The 18867-nt window shown below is 35.2% G+C and overlaps 2 protein-coding genes across 3 annotated transcripts in view; both read right to left on the bottom strand.

Moving 5' to 3' along the window:
• The window catches only part of LOC112540307 (uncharacterized), a 93478-nt gene extending 80861 nt beyond the window's left edge, over positions 1-12617 (bottom strand). The window contains exons 1-5 of the mRNA XM_088134692.1: positions 12544-12617; positions 9545-9607; positions 9015-9100; positions 8147-8233; positions 7327-7436 (exon numbers count right to left, since the gene is read on the bottom strand). Of these exons, the coding sequence (XP_087990818.1) occupies positions 7327-7436; positions 8147-8233; positions 9015-9100; positions 9545-9607; positions 12544-12617 (420 nt within the window). The remainder of the gene's footprint in view (positions 1-7326; positions 7437-8146; positions 8234-9014; positions 9101-9544; positions 9608-12543) is intronic.
• Positions 12618-17388: 4771 nt separating this feature from the next.
• TXNRD3 (thioredoxin reductase 3) overlaps positions 17389-18867 on the bottom strand; it is a 35108-nt gene continuing 33629 nt past the window's right edge. For both annotated transcript variants that reach the window (XM_088134270.1, XM_007425186.4), the window contains exon 16: positions 17389-18478. In XM_088134270.1, coding sequence (XP_087990396.1) covers positions 18410-18478 — 69 coding nt within the window. In that variant the 3' untranslated portion in view covers positions 17389-18409. The remainder of the gene's footprint in view (positions 18479-18867) is intronic.

Here is an 18867-nt window from a genome sequence, read left to right as displayed (position 1 = left end):
ATTGATTAATTAATTTTAATTATTTATATGGTATTGTTTTTTTAATGGCTTGGGTTTTTGGTTTTAATTGTGAGCCATCCAGAGTCACCCATTGGGGGAGATGGGCAGCATACAAATGTAATACATAAATAAATAAATACATACATACAATTAAGGCCTCTTAAATTAAAATAAATAAATAAATAAATAAATAAATAAATAAATCTTTTTATTTCCTGAAACGCAAATGACTATGGATGGTTATTAAAATTTGGCACTATTTATTTATGGCCAAATACCCAAATAGCAAATTACAAATATAATCTAAAATTTGTCATTATATAAAACAGTTTGACAAGTAAAATAATTGATAAATATTACATAAAACATTTAAAACTCTAGCTTACTGATGTGTTACTAAAGATCTTGTTTTTATAGCCATAGTTAAAAATCTGGCTGTTGAGTCTGTAATTTTAGGATTTTTCACCTGCAAGCAAAAATTTAACATACTCATAAATATCTCTTCCTGGCCTTGACTTTAAAACAGGCCAGATAATATCCTGCCAAAAACTCTTGTAAAATTAAAAATAAAATAAATGATCCACCGTTTCAAGATCAATACCATTACAGGGATAAAATCTCTGAGAGATAGGGATCTTTTGAAATCTACCATATAGCATATTTGATGGCAACACATTTAATCTGGCTTTTGAAAGAGCTATTCTGTATTTTCTTAAATGTAAACTATTAAGATAGGTAGGGAGCTAAAAATATATATTTGTAATTAATTCCAAAAGTTACAGGTGAACACAGCACTTTGCTTTTGCCATTAATTCCTGTACTGAATTATCCCATAATCTTCATTTAACACAAAAAAAGCTGATGCCATAGCCCTGGAAAACAAATAATCTGGTTCAGTGCCGATCTAGTTAATCTTTTGGGTCACCCGTTTACACCACCATCTACCAAAGAATCATTTGGGATTTCATGAAGGAATCATTCCTTAAAAAAAAAAAAAAATCATATGTTTGCAACTGTACTTAACCAAGCCTTTGTTTTTAAAGGGCATTGCCCATTTTCCAGGAGAACAACAGCATTTGGAACACAACTTGGAACATTTAAAAGAGATCTTCAAATATTCACCTGCAGTTGAGCTATGTTCTTATTGACAAACGTAATCCAAATTAGAGTTCTATATAAAATTTGAGGTGCAATTTTTGCATTAAAAACATGTATTGCTGCAGGAACAAATCTCCTCACCCTTTTGAATAAAAATATTTAAGCAAGCCATCATAATGGATTTTACTTTCAGAAATATTGCCTTGCAATGAAATTGCCAGGATGGAGCATGATTAAATAAAATGCCCAGATCACTAAATTTCTTCAGTTGTGTTATCATATGATCTTGAATTTTCCAGATGCCCTTTTTGTTTTTTGTTTAAAAAAAAAAAAAATTTAGTTTTATCATAGTTGATTTGTAATTGATTTTCTTGGCAATACTTAACTAGTGCCTGAAGTAGGCGTTTCAAACCTAACCTAGTATGTGAAAGAAAAATAGCATCATCAGCATATAACAAGCACACATTTTCCTTTTGGCTACTAATGGGCACTGCCCATCAACCTGAAGCAATATAGTCTCCAGATCACTGACACAGATATTAAATAGTGTGGGGGCTATTAGTGTGGGGGCCAGAATACAACCTTGTCTCGCACCTTTGTTCATTATTAAGTCACCTGTAAGTAAACTTTTTCTTTTGCATTTAACCTGCATTATTACTATCTTGATTTAATGTCTGTATGAAACATGTGAGACACCTGTCTTGAACTAAATTCCCTAACGTAGTCCAAAGTTTGGTTCTATTAACAGAATCAGAAGTGACCTTATCTATAAAGGCAGCATATGATTTGCCTTTCAGGAAAATAAAATATTTTCCTGCCAGGTAGGCTAATATAAAACATTGATCAATTGTTGATCTGCCTTTTCTAAAAACAGCCTAAGCATTTGTTAAAACAAAGTGTTCCTCAGTGTAAGAGGTTAATTTTTCATTTAAATGTCTAGCATAGAGTTTCCTCAGGATTGATAACAAACTAATTGGCCTATGATTGACAGGGTCTTCCATTTTTCCCTTCTTATATAGGGGGACTATTATAGCCCTATTGCAGCCCAAGGGGATTAGACCAGAACTATTTATTACAGTAAATAAGGCCACTAATAAATGTAAATGTTGTTTAAGGAGTTCAAAAGGTATATTAACTTGGCTGGGAGCGTTACCAGATTTTACTTTTGAAATAAGGTCAACAATCTCTTCCTCTGATATTGATTTCCACTGTGAAAGGGTAAGTAGCTTTGATCTGATGTTTTTTGCTATACTCACAATAGGCTGCCCCTGCTCCATAAAAATTGACTTGCAATATTTTTTACAGATCTTAGATAGTATACAGTAATCTGGGACTGAGGGAACAGTGAAAGTCCTGGAAATTAAATTCCAAAAGGTTTTAGAATCTTTGTATAGAGAAGTATTTATTAATAATGATCAGAAGTCTCTCTCTGCCTTGTTTCTTCTGGCATATCTTATAGTTTTTCTTCAATTCATAATAACTTAAAAGGGGCTGCTGTAAATTAGACTTTTTGTATGCTAGGTATAAAGCTCTTAATTTCTTCTTAGTAGGGGTACAACCAACATCAGACCAGCTGGAAGTAGTACTCAGCCAAGTATTTCTTTGATTTGATGTAGTAGATGCTTCAGATTTTAAACTTTTACTGATGAAATTTGTTAGAATGTTAAAATAATTTATTTTTATTATACATGATCTAAAATTTAAAGCTTGAGTAGAGTTTAAAAGTGTAACTAAGTAATTATTTAAATGTTCTGCCCCCAAAAATCTTGCATTTGTAATTGCCTTTGTGAACATTGGGAGAATAACACTGAGTCAGACAAACATCATTATCATTGGTTGTTGTTGTTTTTGGAGCCTTTGAGACAGTCTTGACTCCTGGCGACTGCCTGGACAAGGCCCTGCAGTTTTCTTGGCAAGATTTCAGAAGTGGTTTGCCATTGCCTACTTCCTAGGGCTGAAAGAGAATGACTGGCCCAAGGTCACCCAGCTGGCTTTGTACTTAAGATGGGACTGGAACTCACAGTCTCCCGGTTTCCAGCCTGATTCTTAGCCGCTACATTATAGGTTGCTGATCACTATCTGATCTCAGGCTGATATTAAATTATCTAAGTAGATATTAAACAATAATCTGTGATATTTGCTCCCCACCCAGAAGTAAACATGAACTCACTAGGATGATCATGGTGCATTGTACCATTTAAGATTAAGTTTAGCTTATTACAAAGGCCAGCTAAACAAGAGCCCACATAGTTGATGTTCTGATCTTTAGACTGTTTGTCATACAATCCACTTGCCCAAGTTTTGGCAGATAAGTAAGAGAACTTAGTTATCAGCACTTTGTTATTAGGGCCAATTCTGGCATTTAAATCACCCAGAATCACAAAATATATATGATGGAATTTTAAAAGCAGATTGTATATATATTGTTCCAATTCTATCCAAATATGTTTGATTTGGGAGCTTGTTTTAACTGGTGGAAGATAAATATTTATTATTATTAAAGTGTTTTAGTTTTAATTGGACTGTGCCAGCATATTGTTCATAGTGCCCTACTAAGGATATCTCTGCCTTTAAAGCACTTGAGGCAAGGATTGCTAAACCTGCATTGTTATGCCCTTTCTTGGAAGTTCTAATAGCCTTTATAATGGATAGGGTAAAACCCTGAAAATGAAAATGATTGTGCACCCAGGTTTCCTGTAACAGAGTAATATCAAAATCGCTTCAATATCAAGTAAAATAAATATCATTATACTTATTAAATCAATCAGCAATATTTCAGGAAATTATTTTCAAAGTGGAATGCTCAGGACTATATTCCGAAAATAGTCAATCTTCAACATCAGTGTGATTTAATAATCCTTCCTTGTCAAAAATGGCACAGCAATTCCTGCTTCTAGAATTATTCACCAGCAAGCTTTGGATAAACTTGGGATCTTCACTTGCAAGGGCCACTAGATTATCTGAGTTACCGCCTAGTTCATTGGCCTCTATCTCATGTGTTGCCAATTTGAAGCAGACTCAATATTAAATCTGTTCTGCAAGTGCTTTGTTTCTCTCGTTAACCAATTTGATTCCATGGCAGAGACAAACATTACATTATTACATTTTGATGTTTGATTTGCTTAGTTAATTATTTTCCCTGATGGTTTGGCTAGCTGGTCTTTAGGTTTGTAGGAATGGTATACAGTTGGCTGTATTTTGTAGAAACAGGATAATATGATAATTTTTTTATGAATAAAATTCTTGAGTTCAAATATGCTATCCACCATTTCTAGTGTCTTGAATATAACAATTATCCTTGCTTTAAAATAATTAAAAAGTAAGTAAGTACTAAACCTTACTGATCATATTTATAGCAATTGATGGAATTAAATGTTGAATCAGTTGAACAAAATGCAATTTCTGTTCCAAATGAGATAACATTCCTTTTGGTTTTGGGAAATTTGTGAAAACCAATTTATTGGGCACAGGTTTAGGGTTCCAGGGTATATTAAACAACTTAGTAATGGCATTCTTACATTTACAGCATCTGGAGTTAACCCATAGTTGAATCTTCCAACATTAAAGGGCATAAACATTGTTTTGCATCAATGGTTATTTGAGTTTGACAAGCAGTTTACTTTTTCCTCTTGTCACAAGGTTCATTTGTCACTGAGCTGGCGCTTAAACTGTTATCATTTTTATGATCTATAGTTAAAATCCTCCTTGATTTCTTGCTTAGCTTCTTGTGGTATCTTTCCTTCTTCTCCCTTTTGTTGTTATTGGCTGCATCCATAATATTAAACAGTCTGTTAAATTTTAGCTTCCCAGCCATTTTACTTACTGAATAGTTATTTATATTTTTACTTTTTTTCTTCTGCTGTCCTTGTTTCAATTTAAACTTTTTAAATAATGTATTTGGGTCAGAATCATTTGGGTTTGAGTTTTCTTTTGTGAAACTAGTAGTTTACTTGTTAATTTTGAGCATTATAAAAAGTTATTTCTTTTTTCTGACCCTTTAGCTGTGTCACATGTCTCCACCATTTGTTCAGTCAGTTTAGTGAGAGTAAACAAAAGGTCCTTTAACTCAATTAAAAAGTTTTTGATTAAGGGAAATTCCACATACCATTTCATACTTAATTTATTAATAGATTCCTGCAATTTCTCCAAAATATCCAACACTGAGTAGGAGGTTGTCTGCTGTGAATAATTCCAAATCTAGTTGGCAACAGTGCATTGTGAAAAGATAAGTTCCTTTTATTTGTTGTCATATCATTCTTTTCCCAATCTGTAAACATTATCATTTATTGGGGTGAGTCTTTAGCTGAGCTCACATGCTCTTGATTATCAGCAAGAGCAAGCTCTTCAGCAAGATTCACCCCAGTTTCATTTATTTTTTGCTGAAATAGGGGAGGAGGACCTAAGGACCAGTGATGAAATGTTAATGTGACCTCAGTGTCCTTGGTCAAATCTCAACTATTTGCAGTTTCTTGGAAGATAAAAAAAATCAGTAATTTTTAGTTGTCTCTGTTGTGAGTTACTTAACCCAACTTCCTGTATTAAAGGTTGCAAACCAAGTTGTGCATAGCCTCTATGAGTGAAAACCATTATATACAGAAAATTGTAACAACTCTTATCTCTTAATTTGTTTTAGCATAAACATATGAAGCAACCATTATTAGTTCTCAAAAGCTTTCTAGACTTTAATCAGCATTTTTTTATAGTACCTTAATGTTTATTGTAGTAATGTTATCTTCTGAGGTTGGAGTTAGGGCGACTCCCTCAGCTTTCTTCAACTAAAATTGCCTTTAATCACCTCCTTTAACATAAAATTGGCCAGAAGTATAAAAGTGGAGACTTTTTTCTCAGAGGAGCTATTGGAATAATCAGCTTCACACATTGCCATCTTAACCCAAATTTGGCATTAACTGATAGATAGGAACTGAGGATAGCACATGCGACAATTCTGAGAGTATAACATGGATATATCTGAATGCATGCATCTAAGCATTGTTTTTTAAAGGGGTAACTACTTTGATAACTGGTAGGCTGGCTGGGGAATTCTGAGGGTTGAGGTCCACGCTTCTTAAAGTTGCCACCTTTGAAAAATACTGGCTTAAATGAAGTTTCATCCCTCCATATGAAATTCCAAACTTCTAAATATAATTTTCCTTCAAAAAATATTTTTTTACTCTTTCAGCAATTTTGCTCAGATAGATATTTCAACTATTTAAAACTTCTTAACCATAATTGTCCAAAACAGGAAATATTTTTATTATTGTTGTTATTAATACTTATAATTTTGCAAATTAATTCTTTTATCTAAGAATGGCACTTCATATCATGAAAGGAAATACATTATCTTTTTAAAATATTTTAAGATTTTTTAAAATTTATTTGATATCTATTTTTTGTAGCAAAGAAATTTTTAATCTTAAAAAAAGAACTTAAAAAATTAAAAATACAAACTTAAAATACAGACTAAGAAGGAAAAAAAATATGTTTTATATTTTATACTTATCAATAGTCACTGGTTTACCAATGAATTCACTACTATAACAGAAACAATACAAAATATTATTGTAAGATGTAGAATGTCTGCCATAATAATACATATTGCTGCATCCTTTGATTGGTAGAAAATATCGCCTTTTCCAAAACAGATAGATCACACATTTTCCCCAAGGACTCCACAGATCACATATTTTCAACAACCATTCCTTGACATGGGGAATAATATCACTTTTCCAATTTCTTAATATAATTCTTTTTGTCACCCCCAAGTTTGATACAACCACAATTCCTGATCAACAGTCAAATTACAAATCTTTGGTATATAATTCAACATTACATTAGCATCTTTAACATTTAAAGATTTTCCCATAAATCTACTAGTATACATTAATAAGCAATCCCCAAAAGATACTAAATGATCACATGATCGTATCATGTGGATCAGTGAGCCTTCAAATTTCTTATACCTCCAGCATCAAACATCTGACATTCATCCTTTCAAATACATTATTTGGGGAGTCCAATACATCCTAAATACAATTTTTTGATGAATCAATCTTAATCTCAAATCTGTAGATACCATGTGATCACTTTTAAGGACCTGAAGCCATTGTTGTAACTTTATCAGAAATTCTAGTTCTTTACTCTATATTTGAAATATCCCAGAAATGTCCACTTTAAAAATATTCTTGAGCTTTTGATAGAGGTATGTTGTAAGGAAATATATTATCTTACCTTTATTGCAAAATCTTTTTGCAGAACAAAGTAAACATTGAATTTGTCAGAGTAAGTGATGATCCTTGCCAAATTGAATTGATACTTTTGAAAATTCATTTCTCTTTTAACTAAAATATTAAAAGAAACATTATGATTAAAAGACTGAATTTAATAACAAATTCAGTCTTTTAAATGAATAGATAAACTATTTTCTCAAAAATAATTAACTACTTGCCTATGAAGACACTAATACTTGTGTTTCTAAGTTGGCTATAGCAGAAGAGAAAACTATTGGATAGTAAACATAGAAATGCAACTAGCAACTAACCTTTTTAGCAGTCTGGTAAATAAATTATTGTCTTCTACCAAGAACACAAACAGAGATACAAAGGAATAATCTAGTTCTCTATCAACTTGTGTGTATAGCTTATAGTCCACTCTCCCTAGTAAGATAACTTAAATCAGTAGAAAACACATATACCAACTTAATGCATAAATATAATTAATTTGCATTAATCCTACCTCATTTTGACTCAATGTTTTAATAATTAAATTAATGTGTTTCCAATAATCCTGGAAAGCTTCCAATAATGGGTAGAAAACTTATTTTCCAAAAGGGCTCAAAAATTCAGGAAAAAGCAAAAACATTCCATTGTAAAAATATTAAAAAGCACTAAGAACTCAATAGAGAAATGAAGCAAAAGAGAGTGAATATCAAAGTATTAAATATAATACTAGTATAAAGTTACAGTGGACATACTGGAGTCATGTAATAGGTACATCTCAACAAACAAAATATGCAAAATGAAATGGAAGTCCATCTATAGATTCACCTCACCAGTACAATTAGAAGGAATCAAATCTAAACTGAAAAATCCTCTTCCATCGATCAGCACCAGTTTTTTACTCCTGTTGTTATAGGTTGCTACAAAAGAATGTGAAAAGGAGTGTTTTTAGATCGCACCTCCAAACAAAAATTCTAGCTTTGTTTTGTATAAAAAGCACAATGAGATGAAAAACAGAGATGGCAATAAAGATAAAGCCTGCTGAGTTTTACCCCAAGCTCTTCTCAGGAGATGTTCCTCTGCAGAAAAAGAGGAAGAGGCAAACGTTGCCAAATTACTATCCTCCCTTCAGTCATTACTGCCACTTCCTGACGCTGTTCCATTGAGTCCTCCTATTCTCAAGAGCAAGTTGGGAGTGGTGGAGGACAGGGGTCCAGGAAAGAATATGGCCTTCAGTAATTCAAAACTTCTGTGGAACTCCTCCGTTTTTTTTAAAAAAGCAAAGACTAAATAAAGGCAACGATGTTTCTGCTGCAGATTTGAGTCCAATGGGACGGGCTCTTCAGCACCTCATGCCTTCCAAATGATAAGGGGACAGTGGAATAAAGATAAAGGGTTAAGGATTTACTTTGTGTCCCCTCTTTGCTAATCGCTCTAGCTGCTTTTTGATTAGAAGATTGCTTATCTGAGACCATTTCCTTTTCTCTTTCTTCCTAGGCACTCACACATGTGTACATGTAGGATATTGTGTACCAGGGGCTGGGATTGGCCTATATTGATAGGTATAAAACCTGTTTCACTAATCCTGGCTAAGATTAGATCCCTGCTCTCTCTAATGCTCACACGTGCACACAGAACTCTTCAACTTCCAACAGTTTCTCCAGACATTTTTTTAAATAAGTAACATTTATTTTCTCTTACCTCCTACTATATCTAAACCTTGATAAGGTAAGCTTTTAATAAAAACAAAGCCAAAGGTAAGATAGCTAGTACTTCTTGCTGTGACTCTGAAACGGGGAAAAAAAATCAAATGTTGGAAGCACGCTGAAACAGCTTTCAAAAATATTATTGAAAACATATACATAAAATAAAACATTATAAGAAGAAAATCGTATCTGGAAGATATCTAATGATCCCCACATAATTGAAATCCACTTTATTTTTTCTCTGTATACTTAATTTTAGACAACATATAGGAAAATGCAAGAAATAAAATAGTCCTTTATTCATTTATCACATTTATATATTATGACATATGATATCTGAATAAATAATCAATATACTATAATTTGGTAGACAATGACAAACTGCAAAAAAAAAAAAAAATCCTACAAGAGAAAAACTCATCAACTAAGAATCTTAATAAGCTTAATAGTAAAGATTAAAAGGAAAGCTACGTTTTAATAAAATTAGATGCTATTTCAGGTAGATTCCATTGTGCATATACTTACAAATGTGTTGAATCTTTTAAAAGTAACTTCTCTTCAGCATGCACTTCATCTTGAAAAGTTAATCTTCAAAACAATAAAGATTTGAATTAACTAAGGAATTGTTAGTAGATGTAAGAAAAGTTAGTAAATTTTTAAAAAATTAGTACAATTTTTTAAAAAAATATACTAAAACCCTCTATTACTATGATAGCATGCAGAGTTTACCATAATGGCAAATTTTCAAACTAAACAGCAGAGTTTGAACATTGGTCGTGACATTGTCCCATGGAACAGGGCTGATATATTAAGTGGAACCCTGAGCAAATGTTGCAAGATTCAGGGCTTCTGTTCAAAATTCCCAACATCCAATCCCCTCCCTGCTCCCCCCCCCTTTTTTTTTTACATTTTCTATTCCTTCTGCACAATAGCCAATTATTGTTTCTTGAATACTGTGCATTTTCGGGCTTGGAGAAGCTGGGTGCTCAACTGTACTAAGTTCTTCAAAATTCTGATCCAGGAAATTTTTAAAAATGGCTTCCCAGAAGGAATCTGGAAATTACCTATGCAGACAAGCCATTTATTTAATCATGATCTGAAGTCAGTATATGGCTGGGTTCACATATTGCACTAAGCCCAAACCAAATAAACCATATTTTTACTTAACATTTGTCTTTTCAAATAATAGATGTTGACAAGATGTGCTCCTGGATGCAGAAACCTTTTTGGTCTGTACTCTCTATTTTTGCAGGCATAAAATATATTTGAGACATAAATATTGAACTGCAAATATTTTCAAATCCAAAGATATGCAAGGATTTGGAAAACCTGACTAAACTGACCTTTAGTTTTATAGAGATGTAAATAAAGGTTGAAAAACATTTTAACAATTCAATCTTGGAACAAAATATAATTCGTGAAATTGGATCTTAATTTTAAGTCCCATGAATGGAAGACTCCGTCTACCCATGGGAAGGGTTTGAGGTATCCCACTGCTGGAAGGAGGGAGAAAATTTTGCTTGCTTTCCATCCCCCAACAGCTACTTGTGCCCTCTGAATATTTATTCCAGATGATTTCATATTGGTAAAATACAGTATATTATCATTTAATTTGAAGGAAAATATGTCATAGTTGAAAGACCATATTGCTAATTGTATCAGAGTTACCATTAGTTAAATTACACCTTCCAACATATAGTGTCATCTTATTCTACACTGTAAAACAAAAGTTATAGTAGGAAAAAAATAATACACTCAGCATTAAATCTGATAATTAACACTAGACATAACCTAACACATCACACAAAATATGGCTGGACAGTCAGCAAGTAGTTTTGTCTCCCCATAACTCTGTTATTACTATATTGGAGATGTACAGTCTGAGGTTCAAAGGTAGTTTGCAGCTCCTAGAAACTTTGGGTGTAGCTTACAGAGCCTTTGAGAAGTTGCATTTTAGAGCCCTTCAAAGAATACCCCAAATGATCATTACAGCAGAAAGGGGAAATGATTAATTACATAGGGAATGACCACTCAATTTATATTTAATTGCATTTACAGTAAATTTACTATAAATTAAATGAAATTTAGTTTTTGTTCTGAAACCACCCATTTCTTTGCCCTAGCCTTTCAAACTTTCCGGTGAACTCTTGGATGCATCACCAAAAGGACAAATATGGGCCTTGACCTGAAATGTTTCACGTTCCTATACTGTTGAAGCAAATAGAGAAATGAAAGTCTAAGATGTTTCAAAGACATATCTAATAGTAAGTCCTATTAAATTCAGTATAACCGACTTTTAAGTAGATATGGTAAATTGCATCTAATTTAACATTGGAGTCCTAGGCAATCTATGCAGATCTATGCTTGACAACAGTGGTACTCACATTGGCTCCTGTGTACAATGTAGGCTTGAAAAGTTGCATATAATGTAATAAGATGTAATAATCACAATCCTTATTTTTATTTGGACTGAACTACATTGACAGATACATTCAGTTTTATATTAAATATATTTTGGATAAAATTCAAAGGCTGATTCTGTGGCCAAGTTTCTGTCAGTGGTACTTGTTGATGGAAGGATGTCTCACAGAAGAGGATTTATTTGGAGTCATGCAGTGTTATATTTATATAGTCTATTATTTGTTTTCTGTTCGTACCTTTTGTTGCATTTACTGTTGTTCATTTCTTAGCTTTGGTCTATTGATTGTATTGAAACTTGTTGCATCTCCAGTGGGAAATAAATTGTGAGGATTACATTCTTTGAAGTATACAATTTTAAATTATCAATGACCTAGTCTACAATCATGAAAACATAAATATATGGGTGGGTATGAGTTCCTTTTTTACTGAGAAACTTCAGTTTTCAGTAACAAAGTCCTCAGAGACTTGGAGTGTCTGGAAAATAGTAGTCAAGAGATTTTCCAGGTCAAGACACTTAATTTGAATTTACAGAGCTTTTGTGTTTATGTGGGGATGCATTTTTAGCTTGAATATTTTAGGGTTATTTTAGGGCATAGCCTTTGGAATACAAAACAGTGAGAAATGGAATATCTCTGAATATGTCCTAAAAATAAATGTATTGATGAATATCCATAATCAGCTTTCACTCATTTATGATTAGTGAAAGATAGTTCCACATTATAGAATTATAGAATTGGAAGGAATCCTTTGGGCTTTTGAATCCATACTTCTGTTCAGTGCAGGAATCCAAATTAAAGCAAAAACATTAGATGGCTGCCCCACCTCTGTTTGGATATTGCCAGAAATAAAGAATGTATCTACTCACTACATAACTGGTTTCATTAACAAGCTATCCTTATTGCTAAGAAAGTTACCCTGTTACCCAACCTTCAAATTAGACTTAAGCACCAATCCTTTCCTTTTTAAAAAAAGGAAAAGCCAATAACCAAGTATTCATATCTATGATCTATTCAAAATAAAAGGCAGGTAAACCCAAAAGGAAAACAAGAACAAGAACAAAATGCAAACATGTTTTCATGTAATAATGATAACTTCAAATTCACCTTTTTTTTTTACTTTTGACACCTTTTTTTTTCGGCTTTTTAATAGCACTGGCAATCATTTCACTAACGTCCATTCTCAGGCCCGATGGTTAGCCAGCACAGAATGAATCTTGACTTAAGCAGATTCCTGGTACACAAGAAGGCTCTGTCATTAACCAGTAAAGCATTTATCTGAAATTAAAAACAAAACATAAATTTCTCTAATAAAGTAGCAGTGCCACCCATTTATCTTAATAAGAGTTTTGGCTAGATATCCTTAAGCAGAGTTCAACTAGGCAGGGAAGAAAGTGTAATAGTTTATCTTCCTAGGTTCAGAATTAACAGGGATAGAGACTGTAGCCATGAATATATATATATATATATTTATTGCAAACCACCGAGTCTGTATTGTATTGATTAATTATGTGCTATCAAGCTGGTGTCAATTCTGTGTAAGTGGAATGAATATAATAACTACAACTTGGAAGAAAGTAGAAGTGTAGCGTAGTGATTAGTGTTGAACTAGGAATGGGGAGATCCAGACTCTTCTCCACTTTCAACCACAGAAGTTCATTGGGTGACTTTGGGCTATTCACCCTCTTTCAACCTAACACAGCCTATGACAAGGTTGTTATTGTGGAGAAAAATAGGTTCAGTCAATCAAGCTGAAATATTTGGTTCACAAGAGTCAATGGAGAAGACCTCATATCCGTATATAGCTGTATAAGATTAGAGTTACCAACAACCAGATGTCTCCTGAAACTCAACCCTGACACATAGACTATACTGTGAACAGCTTCCTATTGCTTAGCTGCACTAATAGGATTTACCCCTCATCAAAGAGGAAGAGCTCCTGAGTTCACTTTCCCCTCATCAACTTGCTTTCTTCCAGTTACGGAAAGTGATTAATTGCTTCAGCTTAAAAAAAAACGGGGTTCTCAAGGAATGAAGGCAAGACGCGAAGGAATAAAACTCTTTTTACGACCCTCGAGGCAATGGGATACGACGGCCAATGGTGAGGAGGTGTTGGGGTTGGTGCTGGGCGGGCCTGCGGATTCCCGATGGGGTGGGGGAGAAATCCACCCGGCGAGTCAAGGTGGGAAACTCCCCGCGGGCGACCAGCACAGGCGGACTTGATCGGGAGGCGGCGAGCGAATCGACAACCGCCCACCCCACCAATTTCGAACGCGACCGCCTTCTATTAAAAAGGTCTCAGCAAACGGGGGCGGGGCCAATTGTACTCGGCGTTCGGAGGGCGGGGAGTTCTGCTTGTCCGCTTTAGCGACGCGGTTACTGCAGCTATTTCACGCAAGGGGAAGGGGGGGGGGGTGTCGTGGGACTTTCCCTCCAGAAGTCCAATCCCAGCATCGCTGCCAAAGAAGCCACCAGTGATTAACATTTCCTTGGCTTTGCCACTACAGCCGAATGGAGGATTTGGAAGATGGTAGTCTGCGATTGCTGGTTAACGGAGTATTGCCACCGAGCTAGAAGTGTTCTTGGCAAGACGGATTTCTGAAGAATCGGGGCATTTGAAACACTTCTGTTGCAAGCAGCCGTAATAAAGGACGAGTTACAACGGAGGGGGTACCGTTTTCCTCAGACTGCCCTGTCTGTGAAAGGTTGGTCGACCCGCGAAGGAGCAGGACGGTCTGACCGGCAGAGCAAAACCTTCTCCGCAGAGCCTTCGCTCCGGCGTCCTCTTACCTTCTTCGTTGAGATTTGCGCGTGAATGTTACTATAGGTCAGATACTTGCGGATTAGAGCCCTGCCCCCGTTGCACTTGTACGGTCATAGTAACAACTCAGTCTTCCCCTGGATCGCCCGATCGACGCCGTGTCATCCCTAGCCCCTGAGTTAAAACAATTTTAATTCGTCTTCAACTGGAATAAGAGAAGTCTCTTCCCCTGTAAGCCATTGCGGTCGCTTCACCGCGGGGCTCCTCTTTCAACGGGATACGCGTTCTGCTGTCTTTCGGGGGAAACACATATCTTTTCCTTTTTGTTAGATTTTTACCCGCCGCTTTCCGCAGACGATTGTTATATGGGTAACAATAGCCATATGGCAATCCATAGTGTAATAAAATTACAGTAAAACTGCAATGATTTTTATTCCTTAAGGCAGTGTTGTCCAAACCTGGCCCCTTTAAGATGAGTGGACTTCAACTCCCAGAATTCCCCAGCCAGCATGGCTGGCTGGGGAATTCTGGGAGTTGAAGTCCACTCATCTTAAAGGGGCCAGGTTTGGACAACACTGCCTTAACGGGTTGAGAAGGGAAGCAGCCGACATGCTGTGCGCAGCTTCCAACCGCCCTTTTTGCATCCCACCACGTTCCTTCCAGGAATGGAATTTCACAGGCTACAATTTACATATTTTTATATTAATAGTATACTGAGTGAATATGGTGCTTCCGCTCTTAGCTACGTTTTGGTTTCAGCCAGTAATATTAGGAAAGTATGCCAATACAGCTATTAGGCTCAACTTCGTAGCATTTGAACTGGATCCTCCAAGGTTCGGGCTGATCTCTCTCGCTGGATGAACCTTCTGAGTGAGGTTATCCAAAGACTTGGATGCTACTAGCACGTGATGACCCACAGATCTGTTTCTCTTGATTGTTAGATTCAAGCAAAGCTGTCCCATTGTGAACCAAGTATAATGGCTGGATTGTGGCCAGTATTGTAAACTGGCATTTTAGGCATTCAGATTGGTAGTTCCCCAGTCCGGAAGGTTGGGGTACAATCTCTTCTAACTCAATTGCACAGTGCCTTGAAAAGGAAATATCTCATTTTTAATGGGGATAGAAGGAAATGCTTGATGTTTTCTCAATCCTGATTAATTGTCCTATGAGCCAAAGCCTTAGTTCTCACATGGTTGGAGGAAAACCATGTATCAGAACTGTCCATTAACCAAAAAAACAAGTAAGAGACAAATGAAAACCAAGCCTTCAACCCCCAAAAAGAGGGTTGTTCAGACCAGTGTTTCTCAACCATGCTGGCTGGGGAATTCTGGGAGTTGAAGTCCACACATCTTAATGTTGCTGAGGTTGAGAAACACTGGTTCAGACCATTACATAGTTTTGGGTGGAAGAGGTGCAAAAATGTATAAATCTTGCTATAAATAAGACTTGGATTTAATGTATAGATGTTACTGGAATTCTTTTATAATGGTTTGATTTTTTAACAGTAATTTCATTTATCAGAAGTTCTTTTGGATAACTTTCTTGGAGTACTTGCTTGGAATAAAATTACTTTGGAATTTATTTATTTGGAATAAAAAAAATATTTGGAATTTTCCCACAGAAAGTATGTTAGGACTGCTATGTAGAAAAGTTTGTGGATTTGAGTTATTTGAGCCACTGGAGGCTTCAATCACTGCACAAACATTTAGTTGCACCATTTTTCTCCCTTAAAACTAAGTTGTACGCCAACATGTTGTAGGTTTTTTAAATAATTTACTATTTCTTTTATTGTAAGCTTTCCTTTCATAAAATAAAGACCCCCCCCCCCGCCATGAAGACAGATACAAAAACCCAGTAAGTTTCCTGTGCTTTGTGTCTACTGAGTCTGTGTCAATCTGATTATTGGGGGTTCAAAAAAACCCTACAACATGTTGGGGTACAACTCCTTCCTTCTCTTGGTTAAGTCTAACATTCCTCCCATTGCTTTCCCAACCTCCTCACAAAATCACAATGCACCTTTAAAATATGAATTGACTCAACAAATTTAGAACACCCTTGTAGAGTGTTTGGGGAATTGATTTTTCAAGCAAAATCACAGCATTAGAAGCAGGACAGGTAGTCCATCCCTCCTAGGAGTAACCCCTTTTAAAAATATCCAGCTCTGAAACTAATTTCAAAATAGTCAAATTGAATAGTAAATTAGTTTCAAAATAGTCCAATTGTAAGAAATTCAAACTCTTCTAATCAGCTGTTGATGAAAGATCTTTTTTATCCAGTGGTGAGAGAGCTTGAATCAGGTATGAGGGAGTAAGACAAATCTGAGAAGGAGGCAGAATTGGGCATGGGAAGTTTGGGTGAGGCACCGAGCTTTCTACAGAACCCTGTGGGCTGTATAAGGAATGTGAAACACATGGAAGTCAGATAAAATCATATTCCTGTCCATAAGCATAATTATGATTAATAAGACAGTTTGAATGGACTATCTTAAGAAAGTGGATACATATTTGAAGTACAGCACTAGCATATTCCTAGAATCTCTTGAGAATGAACCATAGCTATGATTCAGTGGGGACGGGGGTGGGGAGGGCAACCAGGAAATCCCAACACCCATTTTAAGCTGGGGAAGTGTTGAAGGTTTTGGACCTTTCTACAATGAGGTTGCATAACAAGACTGGTGCCTTAAGAAGATACATAAGACACTCATTGTACTTTGTAAATACAGCACTCTGGACCCTCTCAATACTGGGCTGATTTTTCCAGTCTGAGTTTAAGAGACAAAATCGGTGCCTTAAATCTCTGCAAAATTAATATTTGCAGTTTCATAAACACAAACACTTTAAAATTTCTCACTTCTCTTCCTAAACATGAAAGTAAAATCATTTCAGCCACATCCATTCCAATTACATCTGAATATCACTGCCCAGATCCCTGCACCCCTCAGGCAGAACAGAATATCATACTTTACACCCTATGATAAAAAGTCATCTATGTCCCTCCCGGCATCATAAATTTTTATTTTAGAAGAATACAAATGCATACACTTATTTTAGTAAAAGCTGCATTTTTTTAATGAATATAACAGTTTACACAACATAACATTGCTTATTTATTGGACTTCTCTCCATGATGCACCATAGTTTAAAACACTTCATGTGATACAATTTTTGAACTGAAGCATTTAGAACACACACTTTTGGACAAAATGAACTAAACCCAAGCCTAACCTCCTTAAGCTAACCCAACTTAGAGGACTGCCAAGGAGAGCCATGGATTAAAACTATTTACTGTAATAGGAATTTCACAAAGCACAATAAACTAATTGTCACTGCTATGACAAAGTTGAGGCAAAGTACTTATAAACTAGTAATCTAACCAAATACATTTCATTCTATGGCTGAAATTATTTGCTTACTGCATAAACAGAAAATATTATAACATATTATTTCAATTTTATTTGGGATTATTTTAGAATAGACAAAAGTGGGGGATGGCAGAATTATTTTTAAAGAGAAATGCCAAAATACTAACTGTTCCCAAAAATTGGTAGAGATAATTTCACGTGTTATACTGCTTTCTCTGATGACTAGAATTATATGATTTAAACACACAGACACACACATTACATGTCTTGGGAGCTTTGATGCACGGGGGAATAATGTGCATTAACAGATTTCTGACTATATGAACTGGGATATTTATAAAAAATGCAAACAAACTTCAGCATTCATGTTAACAATTAACAAAATGCACTAGTGTCTCAACTAAGTTAACAGGAGATGCTAGCAAAATTTATCAACCGTACATTCAGCTGTGCCTGAGTGTTCATACAAAAGCACTGAAACTAAGAAATTCCATTTGTGCAATTCAGAAGTTCCTCTGGAAGAAATTTTTCTACTTGTTTGACTGGACGAATAGGTTTTCCCAACTCTGTATAGAAATCATCAGCCATGACTCGCCTCCAGATTAGGTTCAGAGCCATAACTTCAAAAATACACTTGCGTGTCATTCTAAACATGTCAGAATTAATGTTCACCCTGCTGTTTTGCTATTTCTGGCAGAGACCACTATCTTTATAGAAGTTTCAAAAATGCATCACCTGTAGTATTAAAATACTACAATCACATATTACTTATTTACCCGTGTATTTTGGTATGCATTATGAAACTTCCAATAGGTAAGTGGGCCATCAGAAAACAGTTTAAACAGCAGGGTTTAACCTCAGCAACCACTCTGAGTGATATCTTGTCCTGAAGATCTGGTGATTTCCATTGTAGTGAATACCTGCAAGAGAATGAAATAGCATAACTAGACTGAAACCCTAACAACAAAGCATATAAAAGATTTTGGACTTTATGTAAATATATATGAGCAACAACATGGATACCCACATCCCACTCCTTAATGTCTCCATTGATGCAATGTAATCAGAAGGGAGCTCTAAAGATACAACTTCTGTGATTACGGAAAGGACTTACAGGTAAACAGAGAGGAAAATGGGTGGATATGCATTTATATATGGGAGAATGCCTGCACGTGGCATGAACACTCTCTTGGTAACAATATTAAGCTGAGTTTCATTAACAAAACATTACTCTTGTTTAAGATTAATGTGCTATAGTATTTTGCCTCCTAAACAACAATTATCTCAACCTGAAATGAGTACTAGAGCT

The sequence above is a fragment of the Python bivittatus genome, unplaced genomic scaffold (assembly GCF_059951505.1).
Source record: "Python bivittatus isolate LINGU-HERP-01145 unplaced genomic scaffold, Pbiv_v1 ctg000080_np1212, whole genome shotgun sequence".
Classification (NCBI taxonomy): domain Eukaryota; kingdom Metazoa; phylum Chordata; class Lepidosauria; order Squamata; family Pythonidae; genus Python; species Python bivittatus.
The sequence above is the reverse complement of the archived record's forward strand: the minus strand, read 5'-3'. Positions and strand labels throughout refer to the sequence as shown.